This window comes from Mastigoproctus giganteus, chromosome 7 (assembly GCF_048544385.1).
Source record: "Mastigoproctus giganteus isolate SK-2022 chromosome 7, ASM4854438v1, whole genome shotgun sequence".
NCBI classification, from domain to species: Eukaryota; Metazoa; Arthropoda; class Arachnida; order Uropygi; family Thelyphonidae; genus Mastigoproctus; species Mastigoproctus giganteus.
This window is the reverse complement of record NC_143581.1, coordinates 223,960,208-223,980,953: the sequence shown is the minus strand read 5'-3', so window position 1 is coordinate 223,980,953 and position 20,746 is coordinate 223,960,208. Positions and strand designations below refer to the sequence as shown.

General features: G+C 37.2%; 1 protein-coding gene across 1 annotated transcript in view; it reads left to right on the top strand.

The window, feature by feature from the left end:
- LOC150083724 (calcium-activated potassium channel slowpoke-like) overlaps window positions 1-20,746 on the top strand; it is a 668,330-nt gene that overhangs the window by 200,612 nt on the left and 446,972 nt on the right. The window contains 2 exon segments of the mRNA XM_090378165.1: window positions 7,057-7,208; window positions 13,954-14,121. Of these exon segments, the coding sequence (XP_090234291.1) occupies window positions 7,057-7,208; window positions 13,954-14,121 (320 nt within the window).

The following is a 20,746-nucleotide window of genomic DNA, read 5'->3' as shown; positions in this document are numbered from 1 at the left end:
CACATAATGCCCTTTCTTAATTTAAAAAATGTTCTTGTTTATATTCCGGCACGACCACCAGGTCAGTGGAGTTATATCTGGGTCTCCTCTTTCGAAAACCCCCTCGAACGCTCGTCAAAGTAAAATATTATTATATATTTATTTATTGATCTGAAACTGGTGACTGTTTCACTAATTAAGTATACATTGCCTACCATTAATATTTGGACACCCCTTCCTGTTGAGAGTTGATCACGTCTCATCAAGCACCACTTATCAGACACAACTGTAAATATGCTCATAGACCTTCGAGAAGCTAGCAGTACGATTGTGAATGAAAAATGCCGCAAACGGAGTTAACAGACATCCAGCGGAATGATAATATGGTTCCACATAAGCAATCGGTCTGTACGTGATATTTCAATGGCATTGAAGATCCCTAAGTCGACGATTGGTGATATGGTTTGCAAATGGAAGCGACTGGTACTGAAACCGTCAGCGACCAGGAAACCTCCTAAGCTAATGAAACGCGACAAAAGAACTCTGCAGAGAATTTTCGGCTCGGAACGCAGATCGGCGTTGTCGCAGCACACACACACACACACACACACACACACACACACACACACACACACACACACACACACACACACACAGCTCCTCAGTGAGACGATTGGGACAAGTGAGGACTAGTGCAGTGCGTAGGATCCTGCGTGTTGTGAATTATGGATATGGTCTGTGCAAAATTTGTGCTGCACAGCCTCACGGCTGAGCAGAAACAACGAAAAGTCTCGTCATGTGAGGCCTCATTCAGACTTGTTAAGACAGTTCTAATTTCATCGACTGTATTGTTACTTGAGATGGGTGTTTCAGTACGAACCACAGACAAAGCTCCAGAGCATGCACTGGACTTCAAAATCATCACTAAGGCCCAAAAAGTTTCTTTTATAGAAGTCCAGTATCAAGACAATGCTGATCATATTTTTGGACAAACAGGATGTGATTTACAAGGAATTTGAACTTGAAGGAGAGAGAGGACGTTTCGTTCTACGTGAAGGTGCTTCAAAGACTATTGAAGTGCATTTCCCGGGTGAGGTCGCAATTTCGAGAGAAAGCTAGTTGTTCTTGCACGACAATGCCCACGCCCATTCCGAACTTGTGAAGACACGAAATATGGCATTGTACAGAAAGAGCATCCACCCTATTCTTCCGATATAGCACCAGCAGACTTCTTCCTCTTTTCCAAGGTCAAAACTGCCCTCAAAGGAAAAAAGATTTCAGGATGTTGAGGACATAAAGAAAAATGTAACCGCCGAACTGAACATCATCTCTTTTGAAGCCTTCGCTAACTTTGTTTTTTCAGAAACTTTTAGTGCATTCAATCAGGTGATGATTGCTTTGAATAAAACTAAAACCATTTTTGAGCTCCTTCACTTTGTGTCCTTTTTATTGCGCCACTCCGGAAACTTTATTGCCACACCTTGTATAGAACCTATGAGAAATTTTATGCTTTTAACAGACTCGAATTCCCAGTTTAATAATATAAAACCAAATGCATTTCTATAGGATTAATCGTTGTGATGACAATAAAGAAGAGAGGCAGGAAATTATCGTGTTGATCTTTCAGTCCGAATGTGAGAAAAAAATAAAACCGATCCATTAGTGTGACAAGTTAAAGGCTTCTTAGTTTCGAATGTATTCAGGACATGTCTTAGAAGTACGCTACTGCATACAAGTGCGTGGATAACCATCCAGATGTGTTTCGATTACTTAAAAGCACTGCATGGCAATGCAGGAAGGGAACATACTATTATTTATTGACTTTTGGGCGCCCATCCGTCTAGAAAAATTTCAGCAATCTTTTCATCTTACAACTGCAGACGCTGGACACACTAAGTCATACATTGCTAAAATAAAAAAAAATAAAAAAACGATGCCCGGACAGCTGGTGTTAAGAAACATTCCGTTAAGGGAAGTGGTGTGGATGTGATAATAAAAAAGAGAGCGCTCCATAAAGCATGTATTACATCATCACTTCTGCAATTAAGTTGCTTTAACTGATACTCTCGCATCATCAGAGAAGATGGTGGCCGAATTGAAAATGGAAATGAAGTAAAAATAATTTTGCTTTAATGTACCGGATGAAGAATTTCTTTAGCAGCAACTCCAATGTAGGTTTAGTGCTGAGTATTTGGAAACAATTAAGAATATCAGAAAAGTGGGACACTTGAATACCAGTTCCCTTGCACAGAATGGTCATATGCATGATCCACTTCAATATCTCACCAAGCCGTTTAATTTTTTTTTTTTTTTTTTTTCACTTAAGGAGTGGGAATTGCTTTTAATAAGTTCCCTCCGGTATCACCATTGTTATTGTCGCTGCACTGTGCAGAAAGCCCTTGGGTCCGATTCTGCCACCGGCTAAAGTTGAAAATACTTTCCTTCGAGACGAAGTAACATTTGTGGCCTCTTTTTCACAGCGTAAAGGAGTTAATCAAGCTTGGACGAAGTTTGCATGAATTTCTCCACGGAATCCAAGTTTTTATCCAGAAAAACAGGCAAACTCGCCAAAGGTTGGTTGTAGGATTTTAGGCGCATCAGTGACTTAGGCCATATTGCATCGTATGTATTATGTCTGTAAATTGCATGTGTTCTGTGGTCGATTTGTCATTTTCTGGACGAAAAACCCGAGTTTCTGAGAGAAAAATCCAGACTACCGGCGCCTGAGCCCGACTAACTTAGCTACGTTGTGAAAAGAGAACCATAAAAATTCATTACGTCATCGAGGGGATCAAACTCAGCTTTTTTCCACCCGGCGTGTGTGGAAAGGACAGTGATTATAGCAACTGTGCTATTCACGAAGGCGCAAACTCACCGAACAATACAAAAAATTTAGACATTATAAAGTTGTAATTTCTGACCTAGCGCTGCCGTGTCCTCAAAAGCCTACTTGCATTTTCCGATCTCGGTGGTTGTTAGACCTGCCGCTGAGTGTTGGTGCCCAAAATCGCATACGTGAATACAATGGCATACAAGAAAAATATAATTTTTTCCCTACTGGTGGTCTGAAATGTATTTATAGAACCTGATCTGTTGAAAGAAAATTTCCACATATCCATCCTGCAACCATTGTTTGTTTTTTTTTTTAATTTTTAAATTTATATCTCCCTCATTTGGTTCGTCCGAGAAAGAGTAGGATGAATCAGCATTTAGTTTACTGTACATTGTAGATATACATCGGGTATAGACTCTTTCTGCGCATATCTTTGAGCAAATTGAGTTTGCTACTCACTGCGTTGTTCAGATGTTCACAGTGCCACTACCTATCCACCGAGGAGACCCCAGTCAGCGTCAAAACGTCCTGGATAGTGGCATGCACTTTAAATAAACAGCTGTATATTTCTCCATTGGAGAAGTGCTATTTATTTAGAGTAGTTCAATGCCAACCACTAGTGGTGAAGTTCCGCCACAATATGAGAGATCGATACACTAAGTTGCAAATTCAGTTTGCTCAAAGCTATCAGGGCCGACAATGGGAATAGGTATTCGGACCCGCAGTTTCTTATGGAACCCGTCTGAGACCTTATATTACGTTTGTAAGTTATTAAATTCAAATTTTAATAACCGGAAAAAAATTGTACAAATTTAAAATAATAAAAACTTTTTATTTTATTATTTTTTTATGTTATCGATTTATTATATTTGAGAATTGACTTATAGCTTTTTAACTTCATGCGGATACATATGCACTCACGTACAAAGACCAAGGGAGTCCCGTCATGTATTTTGCACCAAGGTCAGTCCACGTTAGCCCTCGACTTCCCTAAAGCTATGTAGAGAAAGTGGTTATGCGGAACGCGTTCGATGACTTTTTATAGCTTTCATAGTGTGAGGCTTTTGCTGTGGACTTAATTAGCCATTTAAAGCCTTAAACATTACAATTAGACCTAGTTTCCAACCGCTGAAATTTGCAGAACTGAAGTCCTGTTAAGAATACCTTTTGTTAAGAGTACTTTTGTGTATTGACTATCTTATTGCTCTACTCTATAACAAGATTAGTCAACAGGTGCAACAGATCCACGTCCTTCTATGAAGCTTCCAGACATGTAGCTAGTCCTCAAGGTGCCATTGCCTTATACAAGCAAATATTCACCTGTTTTAGAACCTCTTGGATGATTCTTTGGCAACTATCGACACAGTTTTTCTGAACAACCAAGTGTTCAAAGATCTTTGACAGAATGCACTGACTCCTTTGTGGACATGGCCTTTCATTTGTGTACAGTATTGTAGGCTAGATTCCGATTGATGACGAGGTCTGAAATTCGTGTGCAAAGTAAAGTGAGTGTAAAATGCCCTTTACTGAATTTTATCAGGGTATCTCAAACGATTATTACCAAGCATTATCCATGATTAGTCTTATAGTTTCTCACTACCTGTGTACATTCAAATTCGATGAGCTTATCTTCCCATGGCATGTCGGTTTGTAAATGATACTTCTGTTGTGCAGCTCTATTTATGTCTCTGTGTTACTGTGTATCCGGCCTTTACACAGAGAAGATATTCGTTTAATTTGGAGGAGAAGAAAAAAGTTGTGTCTGCTCTTTATCAAATGGATTTTTCAACCGGAAGAGCTCACACTATTTAAATGGTAGAATTTTACATCTGCAGAGATTTATACTTAAAACGGCGAAAGAGTGTTATAAAATTAACGATCCGTAGATCTTCATTGCTCTCCTGCGACAGAATTTTACGGAATGAAGTACGCACTTTACGTGAGGTTTGAACTAACGCTCTTACTGTCGAATATCTGAAGCTGTGCCAAGCGGATGTCTATATTTTGACAGCTAACATCTGAACAAAGATACACACTTTCTGTGACGTGTGACCGTAAAAGAATACCCCAAACCACGAGAAAGAGGTATCAGAGCGTGGATTTTTTTTATTTTATTCAGTTTGTCCCACTGTACTTCAATACAAACTAGAAGCTTTTGTTTAGAGATTTTTTTTATTGAGAGAGAGAGAGAGAATTAATATGTGTTCATTTTAATTGTTTACCAAAGACAAGGACTGTTGTGTTTTTATTATTTTTTTCTCATCATAAAATGGACAGCAATACTAATAGGAATGCGATCCAGTAAAAGTTCTACACAGAGGACTCCTTTGGCCTCATTATTGGCTAATGAGCTGACAAGAGAATCAATGGTAGTTGCTTAGGAGATTCAGTAAACCAGGGGATTTCATGACCAGGGATAAAAGTTTACTTTGTATCTCTGTTCTTTGATGCAAACTATTTGTTGACCTAGAACACGGTAGGTGGGGATAATTAAGGATGTTGTATGTGCAATTCAGTGGGCAAGACAAAAGATTTAACGATTTGAACGCGGTTTGGTACTCAGCGCTAGGTGGATCGGTGTGAAATCTCGGAGACTACAAACTAGGATTTCACATAACGACTCGTTCTCGGGTGTATCGAGACTGGTCCAATAATAAAATAACACCTCGCCAACAACGATCCTGCGATCGCAACAGCTCGTTTATTCCAGAGACCAACTGAGGCTGACAAGACTTATTCAGGGTAACTGAAAGGCGGCTACAATCAGAAAAACTGAAGAGTCATTTCAAAACGAGTCAACTCTTCGTATCTTGTCCTGGATGGGATATCGTAGCCGATATCCCATCCAGGTTAGATTCCACTCCTGTCAGCAAAAGAAACAAGAAGGTGTGGTTATATTGGTCCGAGGAACACTGACAATAGACAGTGGCGGATTTTAAAAATGCTGCCTGGTCTGGAGAATCCCGATTCCTGGTAGCTCGTGCTGGCGGGATGACCAAAATATGGCAAAAACAGCATGAATCAACGTACCCAAAAATGAAGTCTGATGGTGTGTTGGTGTGGGAGTATTTTCGTGGTACACATTGGTCCTCCTTGATACCAGTGGAGCAACAAATGGTCGTCCACAGAGAATGCTCTACTTTTGTAGATTTAATCATCATCATCATCATCATCATCATCAGCCATTTTCCATCCACTGCAGGATGAAGGCCTCTCCAGCAACTTTCCAGTTCCTTCTGTTTTGAGCACTGGCCATCCATTTACTACCCACAGATTCATGAATTTCATCTACCCATTTCCGCCTCTGTCTTTCAGGTTTTCTTCTAGCTCCTCTTGGATACCATTCTGTTATTTTCTTAGTCCATCTGTCATCATGTCTTCGAGCTATGTGTCCTGCCCAAGACCATTTTAGTTCTTTAGTTTTGATAAGAATGTCCTTTACTTGAGTTTGCTGCCTAATCCATGTGTTTCTCTTGTTATCTAACAGTCTGATCCCCAATATGATTCGTTCCATTCTTCGCCGTGTAGTTCTCAGCTTCTCTTCCATTCTTTTGGTGATGAGTGCCCAAGTTTCACTTCCATAAGTCATGGTGGGGCGTATACATTGGTTCATTATTTTACGTTTCAGACAAACTGGGATATTGCTCTTCAGTATGTGACTATATTTCCTGAATGCTATACATCCAAAATTTATTCTTCTCTTGACTTCCAGCCATTTATCATTATTACAGCTAATAACTTGTCCCAGATAAGTATATGACTCCACCTTTTCAATTACTGCTCCTTCAATCATTATTTCCCTTTCCGTGGCATACTTGTTCATCATTACTTTTGTTTTAGCCATATTCATCTTTAGTCCAAAATCCTTACTAGCTGTGCATAACTGATTAAGATTTTCCTCTAATTATTTGGGATCGTGGCTTATGACCACAATGATTTAATACTATATCTTATATCAAGATGATTCATTATGTTTGTTATATCTACTTTATTCTGTTGGAAATAATCCCACGTTACACCATGTTTAATTAAAATAGTATGGTCATTTCCAGCTGAATTCATTAAAAAACTTTGTTTTTAGACATAAAAAGATTTTACACTGATTCATTAAACTTGGTTTTAATCCTTGGCTAATTCTAATCTTTTATTGGACTAACGTAACAAATTTTCTTAATTTTATTGTTGATGTACTGAAAAATCAATTATGATCATTGAAACGTCTCTCTCTTTTTTTTTTTTTTTAGGTCTACGGTTCCTGCGTGCGCTTCGGCTGATGTCAGTACCAGACATCTTACAATATTTAAATGTGCTCAAGACAAGTAGTTCTATTCGATTAGCTCAGTTGGTTTCCATAGTCATAAGTGTGTGGTTAACAGCAGCAGGTATCATCCATTTGGTAAGTGGATTTGAACAAGATCATCATTTAGCAACACCTTAATTGCTTGATAAGTAGATGTTTCCCAAGAGTCGCATCGGAATGGTTCCTCATATTTCGGTTTATTTGCTGCTGCTGCTGCTGTAGAATCCACTTACAGAATTAGGTTTGGAATCGTACTGAAAGTATCTCAGAACATATTTTAAATTCTAATGTTTTGTAAGCTTTCTCCCATTTTGTTTAATAGAATAAAACTCGCTTAAACGCAGCTAAATTCAATAATCATGACTTCATTAAAAGAATTTTTATCTACTACTTTTATCCTGATTTATCGCGATCCGCGGGAGTTTAAGTATCACTATCTGCGCTAAATGAATATTGATTAGATTAACATCTGGCATTTTATCTGCTTCTCTCTAACGCTAATCACCTGTAATTAAGCTTTGGCTACCTACTCACTTTTATCAAGTGTTCCCTTTAAAGGTTATAAGGCAGTCTTTAAATCATATACTGGTCTGCTCTTTGGGATTCTGTAGTATATATTTACTGTACTTTTCCACGTGTTGTGTGTTACCTTTCTCTTGAAAAAAAAAAAAAAAAAAAAAGGCTACACTTGTACAAGTTGCAATATTCTCTTTAGCCGGAAAATACCAAGATCCGGCAAAGATCAGATCTAAATATTGCCGGATTTCAGAGGTTCAATTGTACCAGGGTGTTTTTAAGAAAAATGGATGTTTTTTTAGGAAGGTTACCAATATGTGAGCCCACGTCTGGTCTTTCTTGAAGTACTTTATTCAAGGGCCCGCTTTAGTAGGTTGCGCGCTTTTTTTTTTTTTTTGCCTCGCGTAAACAATATACAGTATTTATTTATGGGCTGAGATTGCTGATCCTTCAATCTCGAGACCTGATCCTTGCCGGATCATGGGATTTTTCCAGCCAAGAAGAATATTTCAACTTAGACAGCACTGTATAATAAGACAATATACGCAACATTGGATACACATAAAAATTTAATGCATTGTGTTTCAAGAATTACATTGAGAATTCAAAAATTACGATGAAAATCTGTATGTTACGGATTCTCATGAATTACAGATTCTTCAGAATAAAGTTTTAATATCTGATAATAAAGGGATTGGGTTAGTGACGTTATTGGCTCTCCTATGCGATCATATAACTGAAGTCGCTAGAAAACCATGAATGCTTCGCTTGTCTAGAATGGTATTAAGGCAAGTTGGAATCCGAGTGAGGTGCAGATTTCACTATTGTGCCGATGGCTTATAAATTTTTTGCAGTAAAAGAAAATAAAGGAAAATAGGAAAGGGGCACTGTTTCTGTATCCCTTTCCTATTTTCCTTTCTGTCTGAACTGAAAAACAAAGGGCGAATGTTCATTTCTTGGTGGTGGGGGCAAAATGGTAAGCGCTTGGGCTTAGAAGAATAAAAAAAATATACAGCATATGTGTTATTTATATGCAGAGAGACTAGACCATGGCCTGCGGATTCCCCTGTGGGTACAAAAACCACAGTTTGCATGCCACGGGCTCGTCCATTCTGTACAAGTCCTTGGGGAATCAGCGAGAAATTGGGACCTTTGTGTGCGCTCCAGATGCATGCCTACCCTTCACACTAATTCTGAAGGTAAGCTGAGATTTTTTTTCCCCTTCTCTAGCATTTCTGTAAGCCGGGATATCTTAAGCGACTGTGTATCGAAAACTCTGCATACAGAGAGACGGATAGATTTTTAATTTTATTGTTTAATCTGCATATTTTGAACCACGGAAGAAAAATTTTGAAGGTATGTCAGAAATTATTTTTGTTTGAAGATCACACGCTTTTATCATCGAGAAGTATAAAATAAAACGAAATTTTATTTGTGGGTCTGCAATAAAGCTAGGAATCAAAAGAGGTCTGTGGCTGGAAAGTTTGCATGACACTGAACAAGACATCTTGAGGGGTGGGGGTGGGGAAATATATATATATATATATATATATATAAGAAAAATTATTAAAGAAAGTGGAGCCAGAAAAATATAAAAGAACAAGAGAATATATGGAAAAAGAAGGAATCCTTTTATAATAAAAAATATGCCGACCGGGCTAGCCGAGTGGGTAAAGTACCTGCCCGGCAACCCAAAGGTCGCGGGTTCGATTCCCGCCTCGGGCTTGGATCAAAGTACTGCAAAAACCTTGGGAGGTGCAATATGGCCACAGAAGCCGATGCGCCAACCAATAACTACCAAATCAAAAAAAAAAAAAAAAAAAAAAAAAATAGGTAGAAATATTTAAACTTCGTTTCTTGTAGCTAAAAGCATGGAAATAGAAGAATTATAGAATTAAAAATATATATATAAATAATGGTTCGAACATTTTGGGGAGGGATAAAAAAATCAAAATCAACCGTGTTCTTGCACTTCGTTCTTGAGCATAGTCGGGCCTGTAATCATTATTTTCTTATTTTTCTATATTTTCTTTTACTGCAAAAGAGTCGGTGGTGTCATCCTACAGAACTGCACAAGGGTTGGAACTTGGAAGTACCCCTCCATGTGAGATTAGTGAATTAGCGATGTCTTTACTAGAGCTTTGGTCTCATGGTCACTCGGAAGGCCGATGACGTCACTTACAAAACTCTTTATATCAGATGAAACTGCAGCTGTAGTCAGTCATTTTGACAATGAGAATTTGCATTAGTCTGAAAATTTCGAAAATTTTTCGCCAACAAGATTTAAAAATAATTTTTGGCTCTTTCGAAGGAAAGGTTGAGTAATCTTTTTGAGAATATTCTCTATTGGCATCATGTTCGATACACAGTCCCAAATGAGGGACTTTCAGAAAATTCTGGACTGTCAACAACACTAATCTGAAGGTACTACAGTAAGCAGTGTGTAAATGATGTTCACTGCATATCGTTGTTTCATTCGACAACCGTTCCGTATTATAATTACGTGATACGGAGACTTGGTGTCACTTATGCAGATGACAACTACTTAAAGTGTAGAACGGGGGCGAATCTCCAATAACGAACGTCAGCTAATACGATGGACGACATCCGTAAACAGCACAATTGGATCGTAACTGAGTAGTACTCATTAACAGCAGCACTAAAAGCATTTCACATATTATCAAGGTGAAAGATCAGGGATGCTGACGTGGATTATGCCCTACATTTGATGTGCATGCTATAATCCCCGTCAGCATTAATTAAACGACCATAAATAAATTAGAACTGCTGGCGAAACTTCGTTTACTATTAGCTAAAGATTTAACTGGCTTACATTCTCGTGCATTCTCTCCTACCAAAACTCTTTGGACACTATCACGTTAGGTAAACATTTAATAAGGTGCAGACTAATGTTGGCCCCCATGACAGCGTCTATTCGTTGTGGAACACTTTTTACCGCTTCCTGTAGCGCGGTTTTCAGTTCAGCTATAGAAGAGGGACGTTTTATCGGCGCTCTGATCCAATTCATCCTAAAGGGTATTCAGTAGGATTTAGATCTGGACACTAGGCCGGCCAGGCGAATCGGTGGACTTCGTTTTTCTCAGAATAAGTTTTTACGCTGCTCACTGTACGGGATAGAATATTAGCATGCTGGAACACTGACGAGGTCCCATTTCTTAAGAACTTCCAAGTTGTGGGCACTACTGAATTGTACAGGATGTTGGCATACTACTCGGAATTGACGGTTTTTGCAACTATAACCAACGGTCCGAGTCTTAAACACGAGAAGCAGCTGATATCATAACCCCACATTCACTGAAATTTATTGTGAACGCATTACTTTATGGTAGATGGAGGGACATTTCCCCAGGCACATTTCTGCACCCCCACTCGACCGTCCAATCTGAAGACTGTGCGACGAAACTTGTCGTTCCATAGGATGTGTTTCCACAGTTGCATGGTCTAAGCATCACTGCAAGCAATGTATGGGTTCGTTAGTATGATGTGGTGTTTGTAGTCATCGACTTTTCCGTAAAAACCGTACTGCTCCTTACGGACCCTAGATGAACTTTCAGGCAATCCATATAGAACTACAACATAACGTTTTCTAAGGACTTCGCTGAGTTTTCTTTCACTACTTCAGGGATCATTCTTCTATCTTTTTCACTTCATCGGCTAAGGTTGAATTTGCAAAGTTCAAACGCGTGGAAAATTGCTGACCTGACATCTGACGATGAAGTCTCTTTGAAACATCGTAGATGCCATGCCGTGACACATTCCGCTTATTTGTGATACCGTCTGTATTTTTCACACACTTTCAGACTTCTTCGTGCCCTGCATATACTCGTTTTTTCATAGTTCACTACCCACATACCTAGGAGAGGTGTCCGAATACTTTTGGTAGGGTAGTTAAAAACACGGTTTCGGGAATTTTAAGATCAGTTTAACTTCAATAAAGTTAATTCTGCTCTTGAGGATCCATGTACCCAATAGAAGTAAAAAAATGTCAGCGTAAAACCATCTTCCTAGTAAACTAATACTGAGAAGTTTCATGACGAGAAAATGTGAAATTCTGAAAATATTTTAAAATCAATAGGATCCGCATGAAAAAATGGCGCTCCTCTGACCGTGTGTTAGTCCCGTCGTATAAACAAAAATGTATTTATTTATTTTACAGATTGACCATAACAAGAGAAATGTTATGTAGTTCTTGCAGTGGAAATCGCTTTGTTGACATGCGCGGGTGGAGACATTTCCAAAGTGATAATAGGATGCTGTCACCACAATATAAAAGGATGTTCATTTAAAAAAAAAAACGTTTCGGTGGTCTGCTTTTCATTCTTCAGGCTCAAAAACTCAACATATGAACAACAAAAGGATTAAAAATTCTTTTGTGTTGGTGTTTTTAACTCTTGTTTTTTTTATTTTTGTATGGATGTTGAATTTCCGTTAACCTGAATCTGTAGGCAAACACCAGAAACGTAGTTTTCATTTAATATAGCTTTTAGGCGCTTTAACATATATGCGTAATGAGCCAATTGTCTTCACTGTTCTTCCGTCCGTTCGTCCGTCCTCATGTAACAATTCGGCTCTTATAAAAAGATTTATAGATTTATATTTTTAGATGTTTTATATATATTTTATATTTACTATAAATATATTTTTATGTTTAAAGGTATATATTTTTAGCCTTTTAGAAAGATTTATCGAGTCATCTTTCTATAGGTTCGATTTTAATTTAATTAAAATCGGACAATAGAAAGACGTCATTATTATTTCTTTCTTCTTTTTTTTTAAAATTCATATCACAGATTATGAACATACTGTATATTGTAGCTGAAGCATTGAATATTATGGGTGTGTTGCCATGGGCTAGGTGGAGAAATGAATGGGCATTGTGGTAGATGACAGAAACGAAATATTGGTACGCACATAAAAGTCTTTGCTTTTTGCTCAATTTTATTTTATTTTTATTATTTTTATTTATTTTTTTTTTTGTTTTTGTTAATTTATTTGTTAATTTGCTATTAATTCTGAGCACAGATTATTCCATCATAATGATAACCTGTTACTGTTTCCATATGATCATCGAAAGCAAGTAGACAATATGAGTAGCGTACCTGACAAATTAGTTGCTGAAATACGAGTACTTTCATTCGTCTTCTAAACCCATCTAATCCTATGTAATCGTCCCGAATATAAAATAGTACTTTTATTTTCTCTTTTTAATGTTACTATAATGTTACTGGATTTCTTTTAAATGAAAAAAACGGATATTTCTTTACAAATGTATTTACTTCTATAGTAAGATTTTGTGGTTCTATTAATTTATTATTGACTTTTAAATCGATGTTATATAAACTAAAGAAGAAATTATGTTAGAAAAGTTTGGACAAATAATTTAAGAAATTAAAAAATATATACATTTGGACAAATAACCTAAAATAATTTGAGAGATAACCATTAGAAAACGAAATTTCTTCATAGAGCGAAATGATTCAGGATCTTGCCGAGAAGTTTGTTAAAACGGAATTTTATTGTATTATATTATGGAATATTAGAATTTTAATCAGGGATCGATTTGTGCTTCACCCCGGCCACACTTAGTTCAAAAATACGGCAACTGCTCACAGTCACTTTTAATTCTGTCTGTTGACTCCAGATTTTAATTACATACCTCCTCAATATTTAAAAATAATAATTAATCACTAATAAATTATTAATGAATTAAGGGAGAACTGCGTAGCCCTGGACACTTAAAAAAATTATTATTCATTAATACGTTTCGCCGTTTTTTTCAAGTTCAATACTGTTTCTCCTTGGATATGTTGCGTTATTGCTTTTCTTATCTTTGTAACGAAGTCAAATTTTTTAACATAATATTGTTTATCGTAAGATAAACTTAAGGCTAAAATATTTAAATTTTACTGTCACAGCTAGACGGTTCTTCAAAGTTTTGCAAATGACACCCTAAAGACAATGAACTAGGATTGTAGTGTCATCAGTTATCAAACGTCAGACTTCAATGGGCTACACAATTCTCTTCTGGTACTTAATATTGGCAAATATAATATGAACAATTAATTAAAACTTTCATGAAATTTTAAAACTACTGATTCATCTTGCGTCCATCTTTTAACTTAATTTCCTAATTATAGTTTCTCCTGTCTTATTGGATAAACCGATATTTATTGGTAATTTATGATTAATTAGTGACCATTGCCTGCAAGTGAGTTTCTGATTCGTTCACCAGTTTTCAGAGGTTAAGCGATTTTGATCACCATCTACTTTATACTTGTTTTATCTCTTTACTTCCTTCCCATAGTTGGAAAATTCAGGTGACCCACTGGAGTTTGATAATCCTCAAGGTCTAACGTATTGGGAATGCGTTTATTTCCTCATTGTAACTATGTCTACTGTTGGCTATGGAGATATCTACTGCAAAACTAGTTTTGGTCGTGCATTTATTGTGTTCTTCATACTCGTTGGCTTGGTAAGTCTTTTCATTTACGTGTTATTATTTTAATGAACTTTATTAAAAATTTTAATATTTTAGCTCAGTTTTGTGAAAAACTGAGCTAAAATATTACAGTTTTGTAATATTTTATTACAAAATATAGTTTTGTGAAATAATGAAAAACTTTGATTTTTTTAAATAATAACATATTTAAAGCAAATATGTAGGAACATTAAGAATTGGAGATTATAGAATCTATCCAATTATCAAGATATTGACACACAGATCCGGTTAGCCTTGGCTAATGATGAACAATAATTTCTGGTCACTATTAAGGTAAGTTTTTAAATAACTTACCCGATTAATTGTAGTTAATAACTCAAACTCTTTGTACAGTCATGCCCTCGTAGTACGTACATGATCCTTATCAGAACAAAAGACTTTTAATTCTGAAAATCAGCATACGTCCTTACGAAATGTGACCTGTGGCAGTACTCGCTTCTCTAAACAGAAAAATATAACATTGTTTATTAGTAATATAATTAATATAATAATATTAATATATAATAATTAATATAAATTAGTAATTGGTGGGATGTCTAGCATCCCACCGATGAATTTCCAAAAAGCACCGAAACGGGCACTGGAGGACGACACTGCACATTACTACATGAATGCGGTGGAACCGTATTACTGGTAATCATGTAATGGTGTGGGATTTGTTTAAATATATAATTACCGCTAAGGCTAAATGGAAAGGATTTTGCTTTTGCAAAGGTAACTGCAGTGGTCTTGGACAGTTTTTAAATTCTTTTCCGTGGGACAAACTGGTATCAAATGCAAATGTTCGGGGAAATAATCGTAAAAGCTATTAAGTTTTTAATACCAACTAAGATATTGTTCAGAGTTTTGACCTAAATGGATGTCAGATGAACTGAGGAGACTCGTGACAAGAAAACTGTATCGGATGATTATAAATTATCAGGATATACAGAAACGTACAGCAGATACAATCAAGTACTTATTTTAACCCCTAGTCACAAAGGGGTTAAGCAAGATTATGAGAAGCCTTTAGCTAATAACGCAAAGAATTCTTTGCTTATATTAACACTAGAAGGAAAGGAATGGACTATATTGGTCCACTGAATAAGATTGGCATAACTGTTGATGATCCCGAAAAGATTGTGACAAATTAATGATAACTGACAGGAAGGTGGTAAAGAAATTGTTGACTAAAAGAGAATAAAGAACAGAGAGCTGAAAGAATCGATCCAATTATATTTAAAAGAAGCACCAAAAGATGTAAGCAAAGATTTAGCCATAATTATGAGAGCATACTTGGATTCGAGGGAGGTTTTACAGATCGGAGATGTGCGCAAGTTTCTCTTATAGAAAAGGACAGGGGGGATCAAAGGGCCAAGTTAACTTCTGTAGGGAAAAGAATGGACTGAGTGGTTAAATAGGTAGTGCTGGATCATCTTGATAGGAATATAATTATACAGCAATTGCAGCATGGATTTGTTAAGAGGAGGGCTTGTCTAACCATTATGTTTAGTACTGTGAGGAACTGGATGCAAAAATTAATTTGACATATACTTAGATTTCAGAAGCCGACCGGGCTAGCCAGGTGGGTAAAGTGCCTGCCTGGCAACCCAAAGGTCGCGGGTTCGAATCCCGCCTGGGGCTTGGATCGAAGTACTGCAAAAACCTTGGGAGGTGCACTATGGCCACAGAAGCCGATGCGCCAACAACTACCAAAAAAAAAAAAAAAAAAAAAGATTTCAGAAAAGCTTTTGATACTGTTGCACATAAAAGACTGCTACAAATTGGAATAGTGTGGCGTTAGGGGAAAGTTACTGTTATGGTTAAAGGCACAGATGAGTGGCAGATGACAGAGTCGTTATTAAGGGGCATTGCCTTTCTTGAACTAATGGAGTCCATCAGGGGTCGGTGCTTGGCACCTTATTGTTTTTTATATTTATTAACGATATTGATGAAGGTATATCAGACTTAATATCTAAGTTTTCTAAGGATATAATGATAGTAATCAAGCTACAGCAACAAGATCGAAAAAATTAGGCATATAGGCTGAAAAGGGCCATTTCAGGCCCTTTTCAGCATCGATAAATGAAAGGTACTGCGTATGGGTAGCCGTAATCCCAGATTAATACCAATTATGTGGTACTACATTCAGGGCAGTGGGAGATGAAAGAGACCTGAGGGTAATTGTGCAGTCAGACATGAATTTTTATGAGCAATGCAGACAGGCTGCCAGGTCAGCTCATGGGGTTTGGCAATGATATGCAGAAACTTTGCCAGCAGGGACAAAGTGGTGATTATCTCTCTGCACAAGGCAATAGTTAGGTCACATCTTGAGTACTGCATACAGGTCTGGAAACCTCATTTCAGATTTGCTGGAACGGGTGCAAAGAAGGGAAACGAGATTAGTGAAAGGAACAAAAGGGTACCCTTACCAAGAAAGACTTCAGTTCTGTAAATTCCGGCGCTTGGAAACTAGACTCCTTCGAGGAGACCGGATTGAAGGGTTTAAGACTACATGGACTGAATAACTAAATGCTGATGGCATCCTTACACTCTCTCTCAGATACGCAAAAGAGAATAGAATAAATTGGAAGGGGATGAATTTAAGACAGATGTGAAAAAATTTTGCTTTCATCAGGAAAGTTCATTGTTGGAATAAACTTTCACATGGAAGTTTAATTAAATAATAAATGATAAGGTTTCGATAAATTTAAAGAATTTTACAAATTATTAGAACGGAACCAGAAATGAAGTGGGCAATTTTTTCTATGACTGATACTGTATGAGTTTATTTATTTATGCCATTTAGCCACCGATAATACTAATACTCCGTAGTGGAGTGGTCACGAGCGTGAGTGCAGTAACACACGCCCCTTGAGTAGACCAGGGTTCAAGCCCCTGACTGCTAAATACTGTCGATCTGCCAACACACACTGGACCAGCATGGCAGATTATGGTCAATTTCCCTCAACGCGAATCGTTGTGGAGGCTTCCATCCTGGAGTGGATTAATAATGGCTGCAGTTTACTTTTTTTATTTTTTTTAATACCAACATTATACAGTATTCTCCTTTTACAAAAGTGTTACTTATTAACATGGCAAATCATGTGTTAGCCTCACAGTTTAAATCGGTGAATAACTTTTCATTACAGTTCATGTCATTTTTTTTCTCCTCTTCCGTTCTGTAAACAAATGGAATTAAATCCTCTTATGGACATTGTGTCTTGGAATTGGATCAAAAAATTTTATGAGCAGGGCACATAACAATTTCTTCTACGTGTTCTCTTAATTTTGGCGAGCAGTGTACTAAAAAATAGAGAAGCAAAAAAAAAAAAAAAACATTTTTAATGCTAGAGAGAACTTTACCGTACCATCGATATGATCGTTCGATAGCTTGAGCAATCTCAACTGTATGTTATGTGTTTCTTATCGGTCTGTACTGGTCATGACTAACAACTGCTGTTACTCAAACCTTCATTACTGATAGCTGTCACGACTCAAACTTTATGTGACAATCTTCCTGGATTTTTTAAAATTAAAACCAGTTTTGCTAACTAAAAATTTTAATTAAAAAAAATTCCGTAGTGCTTAATTAAAAGTTACTCATTGCCTTATTAATTTTGTCCATCCTAACTAGGAAGTAGTAGTTTTTGTTATGGCTGTATGTCGTTTTTATGAACATGCAGTGATTTTTTTTTTTTTTTAACCTTGTAGTTAGTACTGCGAAGGAAATATAATAAAAGGTGATGTTTATTTAGAGGTGATAAAAAAAGGTACATGAAGAAAATGACCGACCTGTCTGAGTTTACAAAGAGGGAAAATTATTGTTGCACGTTTAGCAGGGGCATGAGGTGATTATAACTGCTAATTTCATTAACGTATCCAGAGCAACTGTATCAAAGAAAAAATAATAATAGTAATAAAACTAAACTATTATATTAAGGTCACCTGTTTATGGTTATGTCTGTAAACTGCGTGTTCTCTGGTCGATTTGCTTGCTTTCCTACACCAAAATCCAGTTTTTCCAGGGGAAAAAAAACTTTGCTTTTAAAAACCTGCAGTTTTTAAAAGGTTCCGTAAATGCCAATAGATACCTGGCTATATTGGAAGGCAAATTGCTGCCAACCATTAGAGACCGTTTCAATCTGCCAAGTAACTGCATCTTTCAGGACGACTCTGCTCCTTGTCATCGATGGAAAAATGTAAGTAGGCACTTCTGTAGTTACTTTAGCCTTCATTTCTGCATTAGAGGTTCGATAGTAATGTGTTTACATTTGTTACAATTGAAAAAATGGTTGGAAGAACGGTCCATTACAACTGTTAGCTGGCCAGGAAACAGCCCGGATCTGAATGCAATTTAGAGAACTGTTGGCATTATGTGGAATCTGCAGTTGCCAGAAAGAAACCAAACACCCTTCATGAACTTCATAATTCGTGTTTCAAACCGCGAACTATCAGTTGATTATCTTCAGAAATTGATCTTGTCAATGCCTCAACGGTGTGCTGTTGTCATCAGGACCAGGGCACCAGGTGCAAACTAAATATTAGTTTGCACCTGGTGAACTTTTCATTTTGTTTTCCATTTAAAATGATAAACTGAAGCAAATTCAGGGCTTCTGATAATATTTTTTTTATCAGAAGTGTTTACCAAAACTGTTGTATAAAGGTTGCAAATGCTCATTTTGGAATATCTTGAGAGCAGCTGTCAAATATTACTTTGCCTTAACTATTAATAAATATCTTTTGTTTATATTTCTATTTGTGATGCTCGTCATTAATGACGAGCATCACAGTAGTAACATCACATCAGTAACACAGCATCACATCAGTAACACAGCATCGCGAAAAAGGGTTAGAAATGTGAAATTCATAGGCGATGCACTTTCTTAAATACAAGTGTATGACATATATATATATTTTTTTTATGAAAAAACCCCAAACACCAGAGGTATTAGAACCTATAGTACTTAGTACCGTGCTTGGGTTGTAGGTTGAGAAGACGAAAGAAGATATTTGTTGACATTATACTTGAACTTCTGTAGAGTGTAATTTTCAGGAAATACGTATGAAGGAAGATTGTTCCAGAAAACGGCAGTTGAATGAACAAATGAGGAAGGTGAAAAGTTGGTTCTGTGAGTTTGAAGTTGGACAGTAAATGCGTGTTGGCTGGTGGCGGCGCGTGTTCGGACTGTTTTGAAAGAGAGAGCGGGAATTATAGAAGCCAATTCAGAAGAACAGTGCCCATGGAAGTATCAGTAGAAAAGGCATGCAGCAGAAACAGTACGTCTATGAGACAGAGTGGAGAGACTCTGTTAGAGAGGAGTCATTAATTAACCTAACTGCCCTCTTCTGATTGGAATCAAGAAGCCTGAGAGAGGTTTTGGGGGCACCACCCCACATGTGGGAACAATATTCAATGGTAGGGCGGATTTGCGATTTGTACAGAGCGAAAAGCTGTTCGGAAAAAAAGTAACGCCGAGAGCGAAAGAGAAAACCAAGTTTTTTAGATGCAGAGGAAGCAATATTTGTAATGTGCTTGTGCCAAGAGAGATTAGAAGTCAAGGTAATCCCCAAAAGAGATATATAATTTTGCCTAGAAATCGGAGTGTCACTAAAGATAAGCATAGGAGCAGAAGAATCCTTTTTGCGGGATATAAGACAAGACTGAGTTTTAGAAGGGTTGAAATCAACTAAGTTGCCTTTGCCCCACTGGAGAATTACCTGAAGATCGGCATTTAAGGAATTGGTACCTGAAGATCGGCATTTAAGGAATTGGTAGCAGATTTTCGAGAAGTTGAAGCTGATTGAGCAGGACAAGGTTTCTCAAAATGGAAAGTGGAATGCAATGTGCTATCATCGGCAAAACTATGGATAGGATTTCCAGTCAATGGAAGAAGGTCATTAATATAAAAGAGGAAAAGAGTTGGGGAAAGAACTGAGCCTTGGGGGACACCAGCATTAGTGGACAAGTTAGAAGACAGAGAGCCATCTACCATCACCCTCAGTGAGCGATCAGAGAGAAAACTGAATAACCAATTACAAAAAATAGTCTGCAAACCATAAGATGGAAGCTTGCTTAGAAGATCTTTATGCCAAACACGATCGAAAGCCTTTGAGATGTCAAGAGCAACTGCTTGTGTTTCACCAAACTTTCCATTGAATTTGTCCATAAATAGGTAACACAAACTCCATACTAGCGATCATTGATCAGACGTAAGATTTCTAGGTAGTTTAAGGTAGTTTATTGGCAGTGAGCTGGATGATTTTGTAATAACTGAGAGGAAAGTGGAGGAGAGATTGTTGAGGATAAACATAAAAAAGGCACCTGGGGTGGATGGGATCTATCCAGTTATATTAAAGGAGGCAGCAAAGGAAGTATGCAAACCCCCTAGCCATAATTATGAGAGCTTCTTTGGACTCAGGGGAGGTACCCATAGACTGGAGATGTGCAAATGTAACCCCAATTCACAAAGGAGGATCAAAGGCTGACACAAGTAATTATAGACCTGTTAGTTTAACTTCTGTTCCAGGTAAATTAATGGAGGCACTGGTTAAAGAAGCACTGCAGGATCATCTAGACAAGAATTCAGTTATAGCTCAGACGCAGCATGGTTTTGTT